At 48.6% G+C, this 21301-nt stretch overlaps 1 protein-coding gene across 5 annotated transcripts in view; it reads right to left on the bottom strand.

Moving 5' to 3' along the window:
• Positions 1-21301, bottom strand: part of LOC109447863 (microtubule cross-linking factor 2) — a 91447-nt gene that overhangs the window by 53069 nt on the left and 17077 nt on the right. For all 5 annotated transcript variants that reach the window (XM_088789144.1, XM_074317773.2, XM_074317774.2 and 2 more), the window contains exons 2-4: positions 17602-17826; positions 11346-11504; positions 120-182 (exon numbers count right to left, since the gene is read on the bottom strand). In XM_088789144.1, the coding sequence (XP_088645270.1) occupies positions 120-182; positions 11346-11504; positions 17602-17826 (447 nt within the window). The remainder of the gene's footprint in view (positions 1-119; positions 183-11345; positions 11505-17601; positions 17827-21301) is intronic.

Below are 21301 nucleotides of genomic sequence, written 5' to 3'. Positions count from 1 at the left end.
GGAGGGGTGGGCACCTCTCAGAATCCCCCACCAGGCCACTTGGAGTTAGGTCTCAAGACCTAAGACTAAAACCTGCCAGTGGGGCTACACTGGGGGCTGTGGGGGCTGCTGGGAAGTACCTGCACCGAAGGCTTCTTGTCTGTCTTCCCCAGGGAGCGGGTTCCTCTTTTCTTCAAGGAATGCTGGAGGGAGATTTTAAAAAGTCAGAACTGAAAGCACATGAGGGTGATATGCACCAAAGAGCAGTCACAGAGCCTGAGGTTCTACTGAAGGCCCCCTCCCCAGCCCAGCCCAGCCCAGCCCAGCCCAGCCCAGCCCAGCCCAGTCCTTGACCAGCACCAATTGCTGAGCCAGAGGGGCCCTCGAGACCACTCAGAGGGCTGCAAATGCGGGATGGTCCAGAAGCACTTGAGGTGATTCTGAATACACCTGCCCAAGGTGCCTCCCCTCTCTCCTGCCCCACGTTGTGATCCAGTTGGCCTGGGCCAAGACCCGGAAATTTGGGTTTCTGTTCTTGTCTCTCATTCATTCACCAAAGACTTCCTGAGCACCTATTATGTGCCAGGCACAGTTAGGAGTGGAGAACATAGTAAGGACCAAGACAGTCGGGGGGAGGATGCTGTGGAGCTCTGCCCAGATCCCTCCTTCGGGGGCCGGGACATTAGTCTCTCCAGCTTAGGCCTCTAAGCTGAGTTCCCCTCCCAGCAATGGCCATTGGCTGAGGGCAGCCCACATCCAATGACGGGTCCATGCTCCCCTGCCTCAACTTGGGACAACTGGAAAGGGCCATCCAGCTCCAGAGCTCTCCAAGGGATCCACTGAGCCACTGGTGTGAAGGCTCTGCACCCCAACTTCTACTTCCGCTTCGCTCCTTGATGGTGTTATTAGCAAGGGGACTCTTCCAGTAGCCTCTACATGCAAATCTCTAGCTCAGAGGAAATGCTATCCTCATGGAACTGGCATTCTAGTGGGGACTTTAATTCAGAATGAATGAATATTGGTGCAACAAACCATAATTACACAGGAGGTTTGGAAATGAAGAGTCACTGATCATAATTTAAACTTAAAAGTGTGCATGCAGATTAAAGCAAAATAAGACAATAATAATCATGATTCAAAAATCCAGAAGTGATAGGGGAAGAATATCGATACATTTGATCAGATAAGCAAATTTCACACGAAAAAATACACCCTAAGAAAAGTAAAAATATAAAGGACAAATTGGGAAAAATATTTGCAATTCATAACACTGAAAAAGGGGTTACTATCCTAACTATGTAAAGAGCTTCACAAAATAAAGAATAAAAAAGCCAACAAACCTATAGAAAAATGGGGTAGAGATATGAAAAACAGTTCACAGGAAAGGAAAGGTAAAAGGCTCTTTACTATAGGAAGATGCTCAACCCTGTTCATGACAGAGAAATGCAAATTAAAATGACATGAGATACCATTTCTCACCTATCAGACTGGCAAAAATCCAAACATCTTACAACATACTTGTATTCTACTGAAGCTATAGAGAAACAGGAATGCTGGTAAGAATGCAAAATGGCACAAGCCCTATGAAGGGAAGGTTACAATAACCATTACTGATGTTTCTCAATGCTTAAACAAGTCATTCAATTAGATGCATGATTCCTTTGAACACTTCTTTCATGATTTATGTTAGTGGTATATATCACCACACTGAGGTTGCTTCCAACTTTTCAAGTTGGGCAGGTATTTTCTGAGAATGCTCCTGTGTGGTTTGAATACATGCCTTCCCTATAACCCACCTCTCACCCCCTATCCTTGAAGGGGAGAACCACTGATCTAATCCACCCCTCCCTTTACTGAAGGTGAGAGAAAGGTCCCACAGCAAATCCATAGCTGACCTGGGACCAGTTCTTGACATAGCTCTAGATCTAGTTCCAAAGACTTGGAAGGAGGAAATGTGCCTTCTTTGACGAGGGGCAGAGAAGAGGTAGCACATTCTGGGTGCACATCAGAATTACCCAGGGAACTTAAAAAAATATAGATAGATAGATAGATAGATAGATAGATAGATAGATAGATAGATAGATAGATAGATAGATAGATAGATGGCCAAGGTCCCAGGCATCCTAGTATTTTTAAATAGCTTCCCAAGTGACCTACTGTGCAGCCCAGGTAGGAACCACAAAGCCAGGAAGATGAACTCCAGATGGACTCTTAAGTATATCTTAAAGCCCAATCAAATCCTAAATAGACCTTTTGAAATGCAAATGAGAAAGGAAAGCAGAGGCTGATGTTTCAGACACTGGGTGCCAAGGGCAAGGAGCCAGAATTTGAGAAGGGCTGTCCTAAGATCTTTCAAAATTGAGGAGGAAAGAGTAGGGAATTAGGTGAGGGCCACAAAACAAGTCCCCCCACAAAGAGCCCCTCCCACAAATGGGGCCCGGGAAGGGGGTGCTCAGAGAGAGGCCCAATGTGGAATGGATGAGCTGAGGGTTCTGAGTTGCAGATCTGAGCTCATTTATCAATAAGCTGAGTGGGAGGGGCTGTGACCTAGGCTGGAAGCTGAACTCTGCAAACTCCACAACACTGAGTTTATGATCCTGGGGGAACCGCTTCCTCTCCCTGAAATTCCATTTCATCATCTATGAAACAGCTATGGACTGGTGACTATAGCCTCTCCAAGCTCTGTAGACTTCCTAGAGGAAGAAGTGGAGTGACAGGAAGGGGAGCCAAGGGTCTCCAATGGCAGTGAGAGGTCCCAGCCATCACATATAAAGGAATGAGATCATACCAAGCCTAAAGCCATGAAAAAGGACAGAGGGAGAGAAATTCGCGGACATGGTAGTCTCTGAGACATCTTGTAAGGAAAAGAAGGAACCTGCAAAACAAAACCTACAACCCAAATGTCCCCCAACTAATGAATGGATAAATAAAATGTGGCATATCCACACAAGGGAATACTGTTCAACCATAGAAAGGAATGAAGTACTGACACATGCTACAATATGGGTGAACCTTGAAAACATGCTCAGTGAAAGAAGCCAGTCACAAAAGGCCACATAGCATATGATTCCGTTTACATGAAATGTCCAGAATAGGCATATCCACAAAAGCAGAGAGTAGATAGATGAGTGGTTGCCAGGGGTGACCAGGGGAGCGGCTATGATGGGGTCAGGGTTTCTTTTGGGGGGTGATGATGAAAATGTTCTGGAATTAGAGAGTAGTGATGGTTGTACAGCTCTTGAATATTCTATAAACCACTGAACTGTGTCCTTTAAAAAAGGCAAACTTTATGGTATGTAAGTTACATCTCAATAAAGCTGTTATTTAAAAAAAAGCATGTTACCATTTTTATAAAAATAAGATGCGTATGTGTACGCACATGGGGTGAAAATGGTCTGAAGAATATACACCAAGCTCTTAACAGTGAGGACAGAGGGAACTTGTACTTTTCTTTCCCCAGTTTTTTTGTTTTTGTTTTCGTATTTTTTTTGAGGGAGGACATAATCCTCCAGCGATTCTTCTTTAAAAAATTTATTATTATACAATATTTAAAAAAATAAATATACGAAAAATAAATATGGTGAATATTTAAATCTAAAAAATTTATTCAAGTGAAAGACACATTGCCACTAATCCCCCTCAAAATACTCCCCCTCGCTTCGAACACTCATCCCGTTGTTCTTGCCACTTTCTGAAGCAGTTCTGGAAGTCCTCTTTCCTGAGTCTCTTTAGTTGCGCTGTCGTCGCTGCTTCTATGGCCTGAATCGATTCAAAACGTTTCCCTTTTCACGGTCATTCTGACTTTGGGGAAGAGCCAGAAGTTACACGGTGCCAGATCCGGTGAATAAGGTGGATGAGGACACATCATAATTTTTTTTTAAATTAGTTTCAGGTGTAAAAACCAATGTAATAGCTAGACATTTACACCCCTCAAATAAGTGATAACCCTCCTCCCCCCGTAATGTTTTTATTTGACAGAAATTGCCGTACCAGAAGTGATGTGTGACACAGAGCGTTGTCATGATGGAGGATGAAGTAAAGACACTCACGAAAGAGGACTCCCAGAACTGTTTCAGAAAGTGGCAAGAATGATGGGATAAGTGTGTGCGAAGCAAAGGGGAGTATTTTGAGGGGGATTAATGGCAATGTGTCTTTTACTGTCATAATTTTTTTTAGTTTAAAAATTCACCATATTTTTTTATCACACCTCATGCAAAAATACATTCTCACTGTACATCTATACCATGCTGACAAAGCAGAAGTCCCCCTGTTTACCTCCCCACCCATTCTACTCCCCAGCCTGAGGGTGACCACAGCTGATAGTCAGTTAGAGCTCCTTCTAGACGTTTGGCTCTGTGTTTAAAATACTGAAATAGATGGTGCTCTTTTAGACTTTCTTCCCTTCCTATGTTTACTTGACTCTGTGATCTTTGATTGTTATAATAAGCACCTTAGGCAGAAGAAAACACCAAAACATCCAGCATTTTTTTAAAAAGTCTGTGTTCCTGCTACATTATTTTGTATGTTACAGAAACTATGTATATACTATAATGCCATCTTTATTTTAAAAAATACACAGGGAGACATATATAGTGTATGAGCATATATAAAGTCCCGGAAAGATATAAACCAAACTGCTAATCATAGGTTAGGCTTAGGCTGAGTCAGGATAATTGAGGGAGGCTTTCTTCTTTTCTTTTATGTATGGTTGTTATTATTTCTATTATTTTTTTGGATGACACATTCACATGGTTCAAACTTCAAACAGGACAAAAGGAATACAGTGAATCCCTTACAAGTTTTCCTGCCGGAGGCAACCAATGCAACCAGAGTCTGATGTACCCATCCTCAGAGGATGCCGGGCATGCTTTTATATGCCTTTGCAATAATAGTTTTACTTCACTGAGCTTCTATTACTTTCCTGGTTTAAAAATGCATATATACATATACATTTCAATATGTGTATGAATATACATAAAAAAACTGTTATTAGAAATACGTGTATGTCTCACCCAAACAGTAATCTGGTAATTACTCAGAGTAATTCCCTCTGAATACTGGATTACAGGTGAATTTTTTTCTCCTTATGGTTTACATACTTGTATTTTCTAGTCTTTCTCTACTAAGCATAGTTGACCTGTTGGGTGGAGGGGGAAAGTTCATAGTAAAACGTTTCTAAAATGTACTTTCCCCAAGAAAAGTCACTGAACACCTTCCAACAGGCCGACAGTGAGCTCTGAGTGGCTTGGACCTTATCAGGAAGGGAGGAAAGTGGGCAGAGAAGAGGGGCTGAAACAGCAAAACTTTTAAAAAAGACCAGAGTAGTTCCAGCCTTTTGGGGTTGGAACTGCCCCCTCCCCCCACCCCATCTAAGCCACGTGGGCTCCCACAGTGCTTTGTGGCTCTGGAGGGAAAACTAGGCAGACTCACAGAGCACAGACCTTTTCCTCTGTAGGACAGCAGCTGGCCAGGCGGCCTGGGGGGCTGTGGTGCCCCTCAAGGAGCCAGGGCCTGTCAGAGCCCCTCTGCAGTGCCCCCAGGGGCAGATGTCCTGGCCCTGGGCCTTGGGAGGGCAGGATGGGGCAGGTCAGGGCAGCCAATAGGACTGCCAGTCCCAACTGCTGGACCCCGAGGGCACACTCTTTGGCCTGGCATGTAGCAGGGGCTTCCCCACCCACAGCAACTCACAAGGCTGCCTTTCAGCAGCCCGGGTGGTGGCTCTCAGCATTCTTGGTCTAACGGCTCCTAGTAGGAGCATGCGCTCTGCCCTCGGTGAGACTAGCAGAGCGTGTCCCCACCCCTCCTGCCCGCACAGAGAAGCTGCCGGAGCACAGTTTTGGAGGGGCCTCCCCTCTAACACCTTCCATGCTTCCATGCTGCCAGGGAACAAAGACCAACCTTAAAGGAATAAAATGAACCTTCTGCCAAAACAGCTGGGTAGACTTTCACCAGACTTGGAGGGGATGTTTAGAAAGGTCTCACTGAAAACACAGACTGTGTTGTGTGTGCAAAATTTACTCTAGAGGGGACCTGGGGTGGGGGTGCCTCTCAAAGACTGAGGCATTCTTCTGCCAGAGTGGCTGAAGCAGCTCGACAGAGAGGCTGTGTGGCTCCTGGCTGGAGGAGACCTTTTGCGGGGAGGAAACAGAGTGGTTTAGGCATGAGCCCCAAATCAAAAGTCAATGGGACAGACGATGCCAACTGTAGGTGTTGATCTGCAATGTAACTGCTCCTTCCATGGGCAACTGACAGCTCGATACGGAGAGCTCCTTATCAGAGGCAGCAGAAACGTATCGATTTAACTAAGGTTACGTCTTCTCCAAACCCACAGCCATTGTAATGGTTGTGAAGGTAATAATGATAAACAGCAGTCACCAAGCCCTTATTCTCTGCTGAGCACTTTTCCTGCTTGTCTCACAAACACCTCTCAGAAATAGGGATTAATATTCCCATTTTATAAATGAACACACTGAGCACTGGACCACGATTTGCCCAATGATCCAGTTATTTACAAATAAGTGGCAAAGCCAGGATTCAAACTCAGGCCCCTGTGACTCCAAGTTCGTGTTTGCCACGTGCCACACAGACCACAGCTAGGCTGCCTCGGATGACAACACCAGCAGAATCGAGAATTGAACCCAGGCGCTCTGATGTCATGGTCAACGCCCTTTGTACCCCCATCAGAATGGGTAGGAATCAGCACAAGAAGCCAATACCAGAGAATGAGGGTCTCAGTGGAACAAGCAGCCTCTTCGGAGGTTCTGAGAATACAGCAGGGTCCTAGAAAGGCCCCTGGAGGGGCAAGGAGGGCAGGGGCATCACCGGAAGAGTCAGCGTGGCTTTGGGAGATAAGAGTCCTGAGTTAGAATCCCATCTTTGTCTTCTCCCAGTCCCATCCATATGTATAGCAAGTGCACGCCTGGGTATATACCCAAGAGAACTGAAAACATGTATCAGACAAAAACTTGAACGCAAATGTTCATTTGCAGTATTATGTGTAATAGCCAAAGAGTGGAAACAACTCAAATATTCATCAATTGATGAGTGGAGAGACAAAATGTGCTATATTCATACAATGGGTTAGTGAGCCATAAAAAAGAATGAAGTATTGATTCATGCTTCAAAATAGACAGACCTTGAAAACATTGTGCTGAGTGAAAGAAGCCAGTTACAAAAGATCACATATTGATTGCATGATTCCATTTGTGTGAAATGTCTAGAATAGACAAATCCATAGAGACAGAACGCAGATTAGTGGTTGCCAGGGTTTGGAGTGAAGGGAGAATGGGTAGTGACTACTAACAGGTACAGGTGGTTATCTGGGGGGCAATGAAAATGCACATTATGAATATATTAAAAACTACTTAACGGTACACTTTATTTTATTATTATTATTTTTATCAGGTAAGACTACTCCATTATAGAGGATATGTTTCTCATTTATTTATTTATTTATTTATTTTTATTGGGGAAGATTGGGGAACACTGTGCCTCTCCAGGGCCCACCAACTCCAAGTTGCTGTCCCCCAAACCAGCCGTGGAGGGCGCAGCTCAGCTCCAAGTCCAGTCCTCAATCTTAGTTGCAGGGGGCGCAGCCCACCACCCCATGCAGGAACTGAACTGGCAATCTTGTTGAGAGCTCGCGCTCTAACCAACTGAGCCATCCGGCCGCCCCCTGAATGGTACACTTTAAAACAGTGCATTTTATGGTATGTGGATTATATCGCAATTTAAAAATTACCAAGAAGTTTACCACCTTTAAGACGGGGACAACAACACTGTACATTGGGAAGCTGTTGTCACATAACGTGAGGACATACAAAAATGCTTCGTGTGGTGCCTGGTACACAGCAAGCACTCAGACACAGCAGCTGTAGTATAATAAATCACGTCAACAGTGATGTTGGCTTCTTGCCTAAAATACAAGAAGAGGGAATGATATTGACCAAGGGGAGGCTGGTGCTACAGTTCTTGAGCTGCAGCCCAGCTGGGCATCAGGGTCACCACAGAGCACAGCTAGGACTGGCCACCCTTCCTTCTCTCTAGCAAAGAGCAATCTCCATGGTAACCACATCAGCTCAGGCCAGGGGCTCCTGTTCCCAGCCGGGTGACAGCATCGCCACAGCAACCTGTCAGGATGGCAAAGACAGATCTTGATGTTCTGGCAGAAGAACTGCTAAGGAACCCTCGTCTCCATAGAAACCATGTCCAGAAGGAGAGGGAGGAGAGAGAGGGCAATCAGCAAATAAACACAGGGCCACACCTCCTTGCCCAGCTCCTGCGATACCAACAGACACATCAGGAAGAGCTAGACGAGCCTTGCTGACATTGCCTGCAAAGAGGCAGTGAACCGGTGTTTCTTGAGCACCTACTCTGTGCCAGGCACTACAAAGGGCTCTTCACATGCTTGACTACATCTAACATATCATAAATAATACCCAAGTGCATTCTCATTGTTAAGAAACAAATGAACTACAGCATTAATAGTATAAAAGCAAAAGTCATTGCCCACCCTACTCCCACCATTTCTAACTCCTGAGTTCAGTGGGATTTCCTCCAGGCTTTTGCTGTGCATTTGCACATATATACATACATGCTTCAAAACCAGTTTGTCTATATGGCTTTTCAAAATAATTAGTGGGATTGCACAATATGTATAGTTCTGTAACTTTCTTTTCCTGCTTAACTATGTACCTTAAGGATCTTTGCACGTCAGTACCTACAATTGACCCTTGAACAACATGGTGGTTACGGGTACTGCCCCACTCCACCCCCCTGCAGTCGAAAATCTGCATATAACTTTTGACTCCTCAAAAAACTTAACTACTAGGGTGGTCGGATGGCTCAGTTGGTTAGAGCGCGAGCTCTCAACAACAAGGTTGCCGGTTCAATTCCTGCATGGGATGGTGGGCTGTACCCCCTGCAACTAAAGAGTGAAAGCGGGCTGCACGCCTTGCAACTAAAGATTGAAAACGGCGACTGGACTTGGAGCTGAGCTGCGTCCTCCACAACTAGATTGAAGGACAACTACTTGGAGCTGATGGGCCCTGGAGAAACACTGTCCCCCAATAAAATTTATAAAAACAAACAAAACTTAACTACTAATAGCCTACTGTTGACCAGTAGTCTTACCGATAACATGAATAGTCAACTAGCCCATACTTTGTATGTTATATGTATTATAGACTGTATTCTTAGAATAAAGTAAGCTAGAGAAAAGGAAACGTTATTAAGAAAACCATAAGGAAAACGCATTTACAGTATTATTCCAAAAAATCCATGTATAAGGGGACCCTCACAAGTCAAACTTGTATTGTTCAAGGGCCAACTGTATGTATCTACCTTATTCTTTTTTCACGTGGTAAAAAATGCATAATAAAAGTTACCATTTTTAGCCATGTTCAAGTGTACAATTCAGCGGCATTAAACATACTCATATTGCTGTCAGCCATCACCACCATCCATCTCCAGAACTTTTTCATCTTCCCAAACTGAAACTCTGTACCCATTAAACAGTAACTCCTCACCCCTTCCCCTCCAGTCCCATTAGAATGGTAACAACCATCCTCATTTCTGTCTATGAATTTGACTACCCTAAGTATCTCATATAAGAGGAATCATACAATATTTGTCCTTTTCTGTCTGGCTTATTTTATTTGCCATGATGTCTTCAAGCATCACGCATGTTGTCGCCTGTGTCAGAATTTCCTTCCTTCTAAGGCTGACCAATAGTCCGTTACATGTATATATGCTACATTTGTGTTTATCCATCGATAGACATTTGGCTATTGTGGATAATGCTGCTATGAACATGGGGGTACAAATACCTGTTTGTGTCCCTGCTTTCAATTCTTTTGGATATATACCCAGAAGTGGAATTTTGCTGGCTTATTTGGTAATTCTATGTTTAACTTTTTCAGGAACGGCTATGCTACTGTATTCTTTTTAACTTCTTCATGGTGTTCTATGGTTGCCCAGTCTTATTGATGATGATAAACAACTTTGTAAGCTGGATACTGTTATTACCCTGAAATCACAGATAAAGAAACGGAGACTAAGATGGGCAAGTGGCTTCAGGGTCTCAGCCACGTCTCTGCCCAGGAAAAGCTGGGTTTATTCAGGCAAGTTGTCCCTCTCTAGGCCTGTTTTCTGTCCTTTACAATAGGTACAGGCTTACCTCCAGGCGCTTTCTGAAATCGTCTCCCCTTTTTACTACCAAGGGTGGCAGCAAGATGTGTGAAGACGATGCCCTGTGTGATGGGCCTTGAGGGGCAGGAGGCTGCCTGAGAGAGGGGGACTCCCACCCAGGCCTGGAAAGGGGTAAGGAGGGTTCCACAGCAGCCCTTAGCAGCAAATGTCCCCGTCCCCACACCGAGAAGCTGTGGGCCCATCCCACCACCACGCCTGGGGTAAGGGCAGCTGAAGGACTCTTCTGGCTCAGCACAGTGGCGTTTCAGTCTTGTCCTGCAGGGCTCACATGCCTGCCCTCGGGGAAGGTGAGGTGTGTGCCCCAGGACAATGTACGATCCTAGGATACCCCGTGAGCAGCCAGACAGCTGAGGCCCAGCTGCCTCTTGGCCAGAAGCCACCTGGGCCATCTGGAATGTAGACCCTTGGAAGCTGGAGGATTCCAGCCGTTAGGGGTCACCTTGGCTGATGGTTTCCACTGGGCCCAGCAAAACCTGGAGGATATCCCTCCTTCTTCAGGGGCTGTTTTCCCATCCACAAAATGGGTATGATCACAACCTCATTGAGCCTTTATGAAAATTGTTGCCTAAAATGCTGTCCACCTAACATACAGCAGAAGGAAGAAAAGACATGCCAGGTGGAGGGGCTGGCATGATCAAAGACAGAGAGGCTGGTATCTGGGGGTCATATTCAGGAAGTGTCTAGTGTCCCGAAATCTCTATCGATACACTGACTTTACGCTGAATGGCAATGCCTGGCAGCCCTAAAGCATGTACACATGAGTTATCCCAGCTTATCCTCACAATGGCTTGGGGCATTTTTGTCACATTTTATAGATGAGGAAACTAAGGCCCAGAGAGCAGGGCTCCATGCTCGGCATTGTCGCCCATTTCCTCAGTTGATCCTCTGACAGCTATGGTTCTGTGATGGAAGGACTGTCTCCTTCATTAACCTATGGGCTCCTTGAGGACAAGAGCTGGTGTCTTTCACTAACCATTGTGTCCTTAGTGGCCAGCACACAGTGTACACATGAGGTGCTCAGGAAATGTGTGCTAGAGGAATGAATGGATAAATAGCTCTGCCTGAGAGGCGTAACTGTGCAGAGACACTGGCTGGGTGGGGCCAGCACATGCCCATAGCCCTAGCCTGGCCCTGCCTGGGATGGACGGGGCCCTCACCTCTCTCGGCCGCTCCAACTCTGTCTGCAGCACCTGCTTAGCCAGCTCCGTCTCGATGAGCCGCTGCCGAAGCTCCTCATTCTCCTCCTCCAGCCGCATCCGTTTCTTCTCCACCACTTCCAGCTCCTTATGCAGCCTCACGGAGATGTCCTTAGAGACCTGAGCAAGGGCAGGTGATGAGCAGGGCATGAGTAGGCTGAGGGGCCATCCCATCTGGACCAAGGAGCAACCCCTGAGCAGGCAGGTTCTCTCGTCACCTCCACTTAGCAGATGAGCAGACTGAGACACAGAGAGGCTAAGTAACTCACCAAGGGTCACACAGCCAGCAAGTGGCAGAACCAAAACCCAAGCCCAGGCAACCTGTGTTCCTTATGTTTCTGTCACAGTTCAGCTCCCAGAAAGCTGTAAAGGCTCTGCATGTTCTTAGGAATGTCTTTTCATTCATCTTCCAAAAGCCTCTCCCAGCCACCCTCCTGCCAACCCTCACAAGAGCCTGTGGCTGGGCCAGAAGCTCATTTTAAAGAGAGAGGAAACCCAGAGCAAGATGGGCAGCCCCAGAGTCATTTGAACCCCTTCTCTGCCAGTGACTAGCATGTGATTGGAGGTAAATCATTGCCCGACTCTGTGCCTCAGTCTCCTTAACTACAAAATGGGTGCAATAATAATCGCACCAACCTCATGAGCCCAAGAGGAGGACTGAATATGGCACAAAAGGCTTGGCCCACTGCCTGCACAGTGAGCGCTGGGTGAGTGGTAGCTGCTGCTTCGAGAAGCTGAAGCCCAGAAAGGGGCAGGACTTGCTGAAGGTCAGAATGTGACCCCGAGGCCTGTTTCCAGTCATCTGGGATATAGAACATGCCCCAAATGGCAAAGCCTGGGCAGTTGTCCAAGTCATCCCTGCAGAAAGGAGCTAAGAGAGCTGCAAACTCCCATCCTGGTTCCAGGACTCTGTAACAACAGCACCCCATTTCCTCGAGGATACCCTCTGTCCTGTCCCCTGCTGGCTGGGGTTAAAAGGCCCGTGGGGATAAGGAAGGCCTTTCTGAGCTGGTAAATCACAACCAGCCGAGTGGGATGGGCACTACCATTAGTTGAATACCTACTGTGTGCCAGATTCATTCCTCTTCACTCCAATTCTGTCCCCATTTTACTGGCAAGGAAACTGAGACTCAGAATGGTAGTTACTCGCTCAGGGTCACACAAAGTCAGTGGGGTCAAGCTGCGGGGAGCCCCGGGGATGTGGCTGAGGGGCCAGTGTGGCCAGGGCGCCACAAGGGATATTAGGGCTTTGCCAGCAAGACTGGGGCACAGCCCAGCAACCAGTGCCTGCCAGTGTCGGAAATGACTATGGCACCTCCTCCCTGCGGAAGGGAAGAGGGCCCTCCCTGGCTCTGCCCTCTGCCTGGGCCCATGCCCAGCTCGGCACAGACCCTTTGGCAGTATGCAACACAGGCCAGGAAAAACAACAGCCAGAAAGGAAATTCAGCACTGCCTTCCCCTCCCTCTGTGGCCCACTGTCCGTCTCTACCCCAGAAGACCTCCAAAGATAGCCAGAAGCCAGAAGCTGACCCATGAGGCTCCCCCCACAGCCCCTCTAAGCCACCAAGCTTTTGTCATCTGCAAAGTGGGGTGAGCAATCCCTCATTATCAGAACAAGAACTTTGTAGGTGGAAAAACTAGATTCTTGAGCCTGATTTCGGCACTCACTGGGTGTGCGACCCAGGACAAGTTAGTTCACCATTCAAAGTCTCGGTTTGGTCATCAGTAAAAGGAGGTTGATATAGCTGAGTCAGGAGCGCTGCTGTGAGAATAAGCATAGTGCCTGGAGGAATGAATGGTGGCTAGAACATAGTAGGTGCTCAAAAAATACGACGATTTTGATGCATGGTCCAGATTACTACTTCACCTCCGTGCACCGATTTTATCCAACTTGGCCCAATACCCCACAGCCTCACTCTTACGTTTACTGTCAGTGTTTTTGCTGGAGGTGTTTAGTCCCAGGCTCCTGGCTATGGTCCCCAGTTTGGGGCTATTAGGTCAACCAGTGAACCTCTGTCCCGATCAACATTTCATTCATGCATTTATGCATTCATTCATTCATTCATTCATTCATTCATTCATCCTGCTTAGGCCCTGGGAATAGAAGTGATAGGGAACAGAGATCAAGGCCCTAGACCATGCCTGGGCTCCTTCACATTTCTGTGTCCCAGCAGCAGCTCAGGGTCTGGCACACATTAAGTGCCTAATAAATGCTTGTTGGATGAACAAACAAATCTAAGGCTCTAACAAGCGAAAAGGACGATGAAGGAGCAAATGACTGAAATATGGGAGCTGTACCTGCTCTTTGCTGGGGATGCTTGCTTCCCCCAACCTCCCATCCCACCTACTGACTGGGGTGAGAGAGCAGATGCTGGGGACCAGGGCTCCTCTCCCATCTATGCTTCCACCTGGGCCAGCTCCTCTCCATCTGGGGGGCAGGGTGCCCTGTCGCCACCATGGCCTAGATCTGGGGAGGTGACCCACTCTGAACCAAGAAGTCATGATCTATGTGGATTCCTGGATCCTCTTGGGTTCCCAACTGACTCTATGGATTGCATGTCAGTCGCCTTCTGCTGCATTCCTCATGGGATCCCCTTCCCTAGGTGCTCCCCCACCCTTGAGGGTTGCTATGGCAAAAAAGCCCAAACTCAGGCAGTTTACAGAATTCCAATGCGGACAAAGAGCCCTTACTCTCAGATCCCACAGAGCCCTGTGACCCTGATGGAGACCCACAGGAGCAAAGAGCATGCCAGCCAGGAGGGGAGAGAAGCCTTTTGGCCTAGGTCTGTCCCCTCCCCTCTCTGAGCCTCAGGGGTCCTGGGCTCCCTGGGCTCTCACAGGCGATTCCACAATCAGCTGTCTCTTCCCCAGCACCGGCCATGTGCCTTTCATCCCATCAGAAAGCACTTTGATTAGTATCACCACTCTGAGGCTCAGCAAGGAAAGGTCACTTACCCAAGGTCACACAGCTAGGAAGCTACGGAAGCAAGATTTTAAATGAGGTGAGTCCACTCTAGAGTCTTGCTCTCAACCTGACCCTGCTATTGGCCTGAAGCTGGATGACATATTATATGAAGATCAGCAATAAAAGTGTTAATAGTAAGCCCAACAGTAGGTACACACTGTCAGGAGCTCATGGGGCCCCACCTCCCTATCTCATTTGACCACCTCCTGATCCTCCCCAACTCCTCCCGAGGTAGAGGGGCTGAGATACTAGGGAGGCGAAACAGCTGCAGCTTCCGGAAACCATGGCAAATCCCCAAAGCACAAACAAATGCGCTCAGCCATGAGGTCAGTGTTTACAGCGCTGGGGCCTGGCTCCTGCCAAATGCAGCAAGCAGCCTCCAGGCCATAGCAGCCCAGCTTACTAGCTAGCTCACTGGCCCTTCACTCATTGGCCGCAGGGTGTCCCTGTGATTCTGAATCCTCAGGGAGGGGGATGGGAGCTCCTTTCCCTAAGGAACTCCCCTGGCAGGGCAGCATCTGAGCTCTGGGTGGCTAAATCCTCCCCGGAAGCCTGGAAGGGTGGGAACGTCACCCCAATTTTATAGATGAGGAAACTGAGGCTCAGAGAGGGGAGGACTCCTGCCTGAGTCACCCAGGAATAAAACCCAAAGCCAGAACTTTTTCTCCATTGTTTCTAAGAAAGGAAATGTTTTACTGGCATGTCCTTGGGCCTCCCCAGGAGTCCCTCCAGGTAGGAATTTACATCCCAGGATTCAGGGACCTGATACTCTCCCATAGGATCCCAGGCCCTGAGGGTGGGGCCTGGGAATCTGCATTGTGAACAGGCCTTCCAGGCGATTCTAATCTACCCAGCGAGGTTGAGAGTCTGGCCTCCCTTTCACTGCCCCTGCCCAGCCACTTGACCTACTAGTAGTGCTTACATGTTCTCCAGAACAATAACACCACAACCAACATTTGCTCATTTGCTGGGTGAGAATCCTGTGCCAGACTTTGCATTTTGGACTCAGCACTCTTCACTTCATTTGATTCTAACAAAAATCTCTACAGGTAGGGACTAGTTTTCTCTCCATTTTCCACATGGGGAAACTGAGGCTCACAGATGTAAAGGTGTTTTCCCAAGGCCACATAGCAAGCAAGCGGCAGGGCAGGTCTCTGCCCCCGACTCCCGCCCCTGCCCTCCTCAGCTTGGGCAATGTTCCTGCTGAGGCGCAGTGGGTCCATAGGCTAGGAGGACAAGCAGAGAGTGAGAGAGCCTGGGCGCAGCAAGGAGGTGAGAAGGGGACAGCCCAAGGCTTGAGGTTTCATTCTTGGCACCCTCACCAATAACCTATCTGCTCGATCAAACCACTGGAGCTGCAAAAGCCCTGACAATGTTGCTGGTCTCAGCCCCACATTTAACAGAAGGGGAAAGTGAGGCCCAAGAGGTGGGGGCCAGTAGGGACATGGGCCAAGAAGCTGGCAGAGCAAGTCAGAGAATCCCCAGGGATACCCTCGGAGGCATCTCCTGGACCCCTCCCTACTTGGGTCCATCCAGCACCCCCAGGCAGTGTCAGGGAAGTCAGCATTTTGAGGACCTCCAAAAAATGCCCCAGAATATCCCCAGCTCATGAAGTAAAGCCTTGTGGCCAGAGGCATCCAGCCCAGCCTGTGTGGATGAGCTCAGTGCTTCAGCTGCAGGGATGGAGAGAGGAGGGAGCATCGAGGGCAAGGTTGATGCTGATTGGCTAGTTCAAATCCCAACAGAAGGGGCCACTCCTCCCCTCCACCCAGCTGCCCCCTCCCAACACACACGCATGCGCGCAGACACACACACACACACACACACACACACACACACACACACACACACACATATGCAGACACACCAGCTGCTCTCAGCCCCTCTCATGGAGGCCCCAGCAACCCAGCCAGCCTGCTCCTGGCCCCAGCCCCGTCCTTCACCCATCCTAATCTCCCTAAGGCTGACTTTCTGTGTCTCTGCCCAAAATCCCCAACTACATGGGCCCAAACTCAGATTCCTTTGAACTTCCCAGGCTCTTCCTCACCCCACACCCCCTAATCCAGTGCCTAGGATTTGAATATCTATGTAAACATTTGTCCGGGGGGCTGCCCTCTCAGGTAAAGGTACACTTTGGACTTGGAGACATAACTTTTCTAAGCTCAGTTTCCTCATCTGCACAACCGACCCTGAAACTGACCTTGAAGCCTGGAGTGCACGTGAAGACATCAGAGCACGGTGCTGTAACTGGCGGTTCCCCTCCCCCTCCTTTACAGGGACCCCTTCCTCCAGCATTCCTCCTTCCCCTCCCAACTCTTGTCACCTTCTCTCTCAGGCCTCGGTTCAGATGTCACCCCTACAGGAAGACTCCCTAGGGGCCCCAGGCTGTACCAGGTGACCCCCCTCCCCCAGCTCCTACATCCCCATGATCACACTGGGCTGAGTTCTGAGAGCAGGGGGGCTGGGTCTTCCCCCAACCAAGTTTTCTGCCCCTAAGCAGGGCTCACTAAGCAGGGTGGGCGCCTCTTCTGGAGGCCCCGCCTGCCAGCCTCTACCCCATCCCTCTCTTGATTGCTGATGCATGGCAGCCAGGTCAGGCAGCAAGGCATGGGAGGATGAAGAGCCAGAGCTCTGCCAGCTACACAGTCATGTGACTGTGGACGGGTACTTCCTTTCTCTGAGCCGCACTTTCCTCATCCGGCAAATGGGAAGAATAATAACAGCCAACATTTTGGGGCGCCTATAGTGACTTTTAACCTACATTATCTCATCTATCCCCCATAGAACTCTGTGAGGCAGGGACTCACAGATGAGTTACACCCATTTTACAGATGAGGAAACTGAAACTCAGGTGACTTGCTCAAAATCTCATACTTAGGGCATAGTGGAGCCAAGATTTAAACCAGCACAATGCAACTCCAGGCCTTTGCTTGTCTCCATTAATTAGCACAATACAGAAACCCCCACAGAACTGTGCACCGAGGCCTCCGAGGAGCCCAGCACCAGGTGTGTGGCTGCTACTCAAACAGTAGCTGTTGTCAGTAGGAGTCCTATTATGATAGCCCCTCGGAACATCCCTGGCTGATGGCCTGTCAGTTCGCCAGGGATCCCCACTTTACAGAAGAGGACGTTGAGGCCCAGAAAGGTGGTGTAACTTGCCCAAGGACAGACACACAAGGAAGGAGCTGCAGGCTGACCTGGGCCCCACTCAGACTCACGGTCCCACCGCCCAACAAAGGCACCTGGGCTCACCTTAACGTCCTGCTCCAGGCCGCGGATGAGCTCACCGTCCACCTGGCCAGTCTGGGCAGCACGGAGACTGCGGCGCTCGGCCTTGCGCAGCCGGTACTGCAGGATGCGGCAGGTCTTGCTGGCCTGGTCCAGCTGCTGGCGCAGCTCCTGCAGCTGGTACACGTCCTCCTCCATGTACACGTCCCGCATCTCTAGCATCTCTGCCCGCAGCTCCTCGATCTCGTCCTGTAGGTGGAAGGGGTGGTCGGGTCAGTGGCCCCTGTGGCAGTGGCCAGCGTGCCTGAGTGCAGGCCACACCTAATGCTGCCCTAGGCTCTTCAGGGGCACCTGGGTGCAGTAGGTTGAATGCCCCCCCCAAAAGATGTACATGCCCTAATTCCAGAATCTGTGAACCTGGCACCTTATATGGCAGAAGGAACCAAGCGAATGTGATGAAGTGAAGGATCTCAAGATTGGGAGGTTTTCCTGGATTATCTGGCTGGCCCAATGTAATTACCATGGTGCTTCTAAGAGAGCGGCAAGGGGATCAAAGTGGGAGAAGGCAATGTGACCACAGAGGCAGAGGGTGGAGCGTGGTGCTTTGAAGTAGAGGAAGGGCCATGAACCGAGGAAAGCAGGCAGCCTTCAGAAGCTGGAACAGGGAAGGGACTGTCCCCGAGAGCCTTCAGGAGGAATGGAACCCTGCCAATACCTTGATTTTCTGACTTCTGACCTCCAGAATTGTAAGTTAATAGTCTGGGATTGTTTGAAGCCACTAAGTTTGTGGTCATTTATTAGAGCAGCAGTAGGATACTAATACACCGGGGAAACCGGGGGCTCATTCAACAAGCATTTTATGAGTGCCAGCTGTGTGCCAGGCCCTGTGCCAAGCACAGGGGTGGGGAGGAACACTGGTGACCTAGACTAACATGACTCCTTCTGTATCTTCTGCATGGAACCCCAAGTCTCATTGGGAGACACATAGTAAACCAACAAATAAATTCAAATACCGTTAAGAGCTATGAAGATAAATATATACATACACACATATATATATACATATATATGTGTATATATGTGTGTGTGTGTGTATATATATACATATAAAAAATATATATACATATAAAATATATATATATATATATAAAAATATATGAAACAACCACCTGGGTAATATGATAAAGCAGTGCTATGTTAGAGGACATGGCCAGGGAAGCCATCCCTAAAAAGGGGATATTTGAGCTGAGGCAAGAAGGAACAGCCATGCAGTGAGAAAGCCAGGGAGAGGTGACTCCAGGCAGAAGGAACAGTGCGTGCAAAGGCCCAGAGGCTGGAAAGTGTCTCAAGATACAGCAAGGAGGCCAGGGTAGCTACAGGGGTAAGTTGAAGCTGGGGAAACAGACGGGGGTCAGCCATCCAGGGCCTTGAGGGCGGAGTAAAGAATCTGGGTTTAAGAAGAGGATGTTGCAGGGGGTGACCTCACTTCCTCAGGGCAGCTCCCATCCATCTCTGTCACCAGCTCCCAGAAATCCCTCACTTCCCCTTTGTCACCATGAACACATTTGCAATTCTTTATTTAACAGTTTGTCTCTCAGAGATACCATACGTGTCTGGAGGGCCGCCTTGCTCCCTGATGTGTCACCCACACCCAGCACATGGCCTAGCATCTTACAGCATCTTACAGACTCCCAACAAATAGTATCTGAATGGATGAATACATGTCTAGATAGTTATACAGCCACACAAAGACATACCAATGTGAAATTAAGCTAAGGGGATAAGTGAGGAGACCCGGCAGAAGAAACGGACAATTATTATGTCTAATAACAAATAGGAAAACTGAGAACTGAGTTACAAATGGAAGGATAATATCTACTCTTAGTGACACTGGATTAAATAAGATTGTACACTAAAAAGAGAAACTGAGTCATGGAGAATGAATGATCTGGCAAAGGCATGCATCCCTGAAGAGCCAAAGAAAGCACCCAAGTGATGATGGGATGGGGGGGCCCAAGAAGCAAAAATCCCCCCAAAAAACCTCTGTAGACACTGGAGAGGAGGCCACAATCTGGACAGCTGGGTTCACCAGGCCTCCGAGCCCCCATTTCCACAAAGAAAATGGGTGGCTCCATACAGGGGAATGGCTTGGGGTTGTCCAGTGCCCCCTGAGAGTGGGTGGGTCGGTTTAATTCAGGGGCAGGGTTAGGAAGCAGTACCCTCCAGGCCAGTCCTTAGGATGAAAGCTCACCAAGGTTTTGACATCCATCTATTTGATTCCTGAGAGTATTTCTCAGATGGTTCTGAACTCAGGAGAGGAAGACAGAGGGACAGATATGTGCTTTTCCCAACAGACACTGTCCTGACCCCACCATCACCTCAAGGGTTAAATCCTCATGTGCCACTACAGCCTCTCTTCTAGGGGTGGGTTCAGCAGCCCCACTCTTGGCCCCCCCCAAGGCACCACTGCAAAGGAATGGTCACCTCAGCTGGCCACCCCCCACCCCACCCCCACCCTGATATACATACAGACTCACCACCCTCCTGCCAAGCCAAGTGGACAAAACTAAAAGAGGAAAAGGGGGAAGTGGGACAGTCAATGATCACCCCAGTTAAAGAAATGAGGAAGTGAGGGGTCCACATGTCATTTCAGCTGGCGGATTAAGGAACCACACGGACAACATTGCTCAGGAAGTACAGGCCAGTCGGCTAAGTCCAAGCTAAACCGGCCTCCAAAGGGCCTGTGTTCAAATCCTCACCTTGCCATTGACTAGCATCTCGTGTATTCTCTCTGCAGTCACACCGACAGGACCTGGGCACAGGGAGGAGGTGGGGGTCTGAGTGGACCCAAAGCTCAGGAAGAGCCAAGGGGCAGTGTAGGGGGCGCGGAAGCTCATGATGCTGACAGATGTATGCCATTTAGATCATGGGAGGTGATATCCCTCAACACAGGACCACCTGCGGAGCACTGGAGTCACTTTAGAGGACTTTTTTTTTTTAACATTTAAATAACTGATTTTTCTATTTATAAAAGTAAGCTAGAGTGAGATGACCTGAGGCCATTCCACTGGCAGCAACCTGAACCAACTGCCCTTTAGTACCTGCTAATAACCAGGTCCCTGGGGCCTTTTATTAGCCCCGATTTCCCCACTTTTCCTGTATCCTTCCAGTAAATTCCTTTTTGCTTCAATTAAAAAAAAAAGTAAACAGCAATCATAGGGACAGTTTTGAAAATACAGAAAACATATATCACTCATAATTCCTCCACCTGGTGCTGAATCACAGTGGTCCAAGAGCACCATCGGGGAACTTTTCAGAACATCTCATGCCACCATGGTGACCTACTGAATCTGGAACTGGGGATGGGGGCCCCCAAGTGACTCTCCTGCAGGGTGTTTCCTTCCAGTCTTTTTCCCTACAAGGGCACGAGTCATGTGTCTCAGCACAAGTCCGAGGCTAGGGCCTGACACAAAGCGGGGTCTCAGAAAGCATCTATTGAAGAAGTGAATGAATGAATGATCTTTCTCACATGAGCAGCTGTATCTCCAGGGCTTGGCCTTCACCACAGTCAATTTCTGAAAATGCAGGATGTTGCATTCACGCCAGCTCCATCTCTCCATGGTGGCCAAGGGGGGCCTAGGCCCCTCGGGGGCTTGTCCCAGCTGCAGGCAGAATGCAGTCGGCCCCTCCTGGCACGGCCCATAGGAGAGGGCAAGTCCACAAA

The sequence above is a fragment of the Rhinolophus sinicus genome, chromosome 13 (assembly GCF_057876585.1).
Source record: "Rhinolophus sinicus isolate RSI-liver-muscle chromosome 13, RSI-T2T, whole genome shotgun sequence".
NCBI classification, from domain to species: Eukaryota; Metazoa; Chordata; class Mammalia; order Chiroptera; family Rhinolophidae; genus Rhinolophus; species Rhinolophus sinicus.
This window is presented reverse-complemented; position numbering and strand designations above follow the sequence as displayed.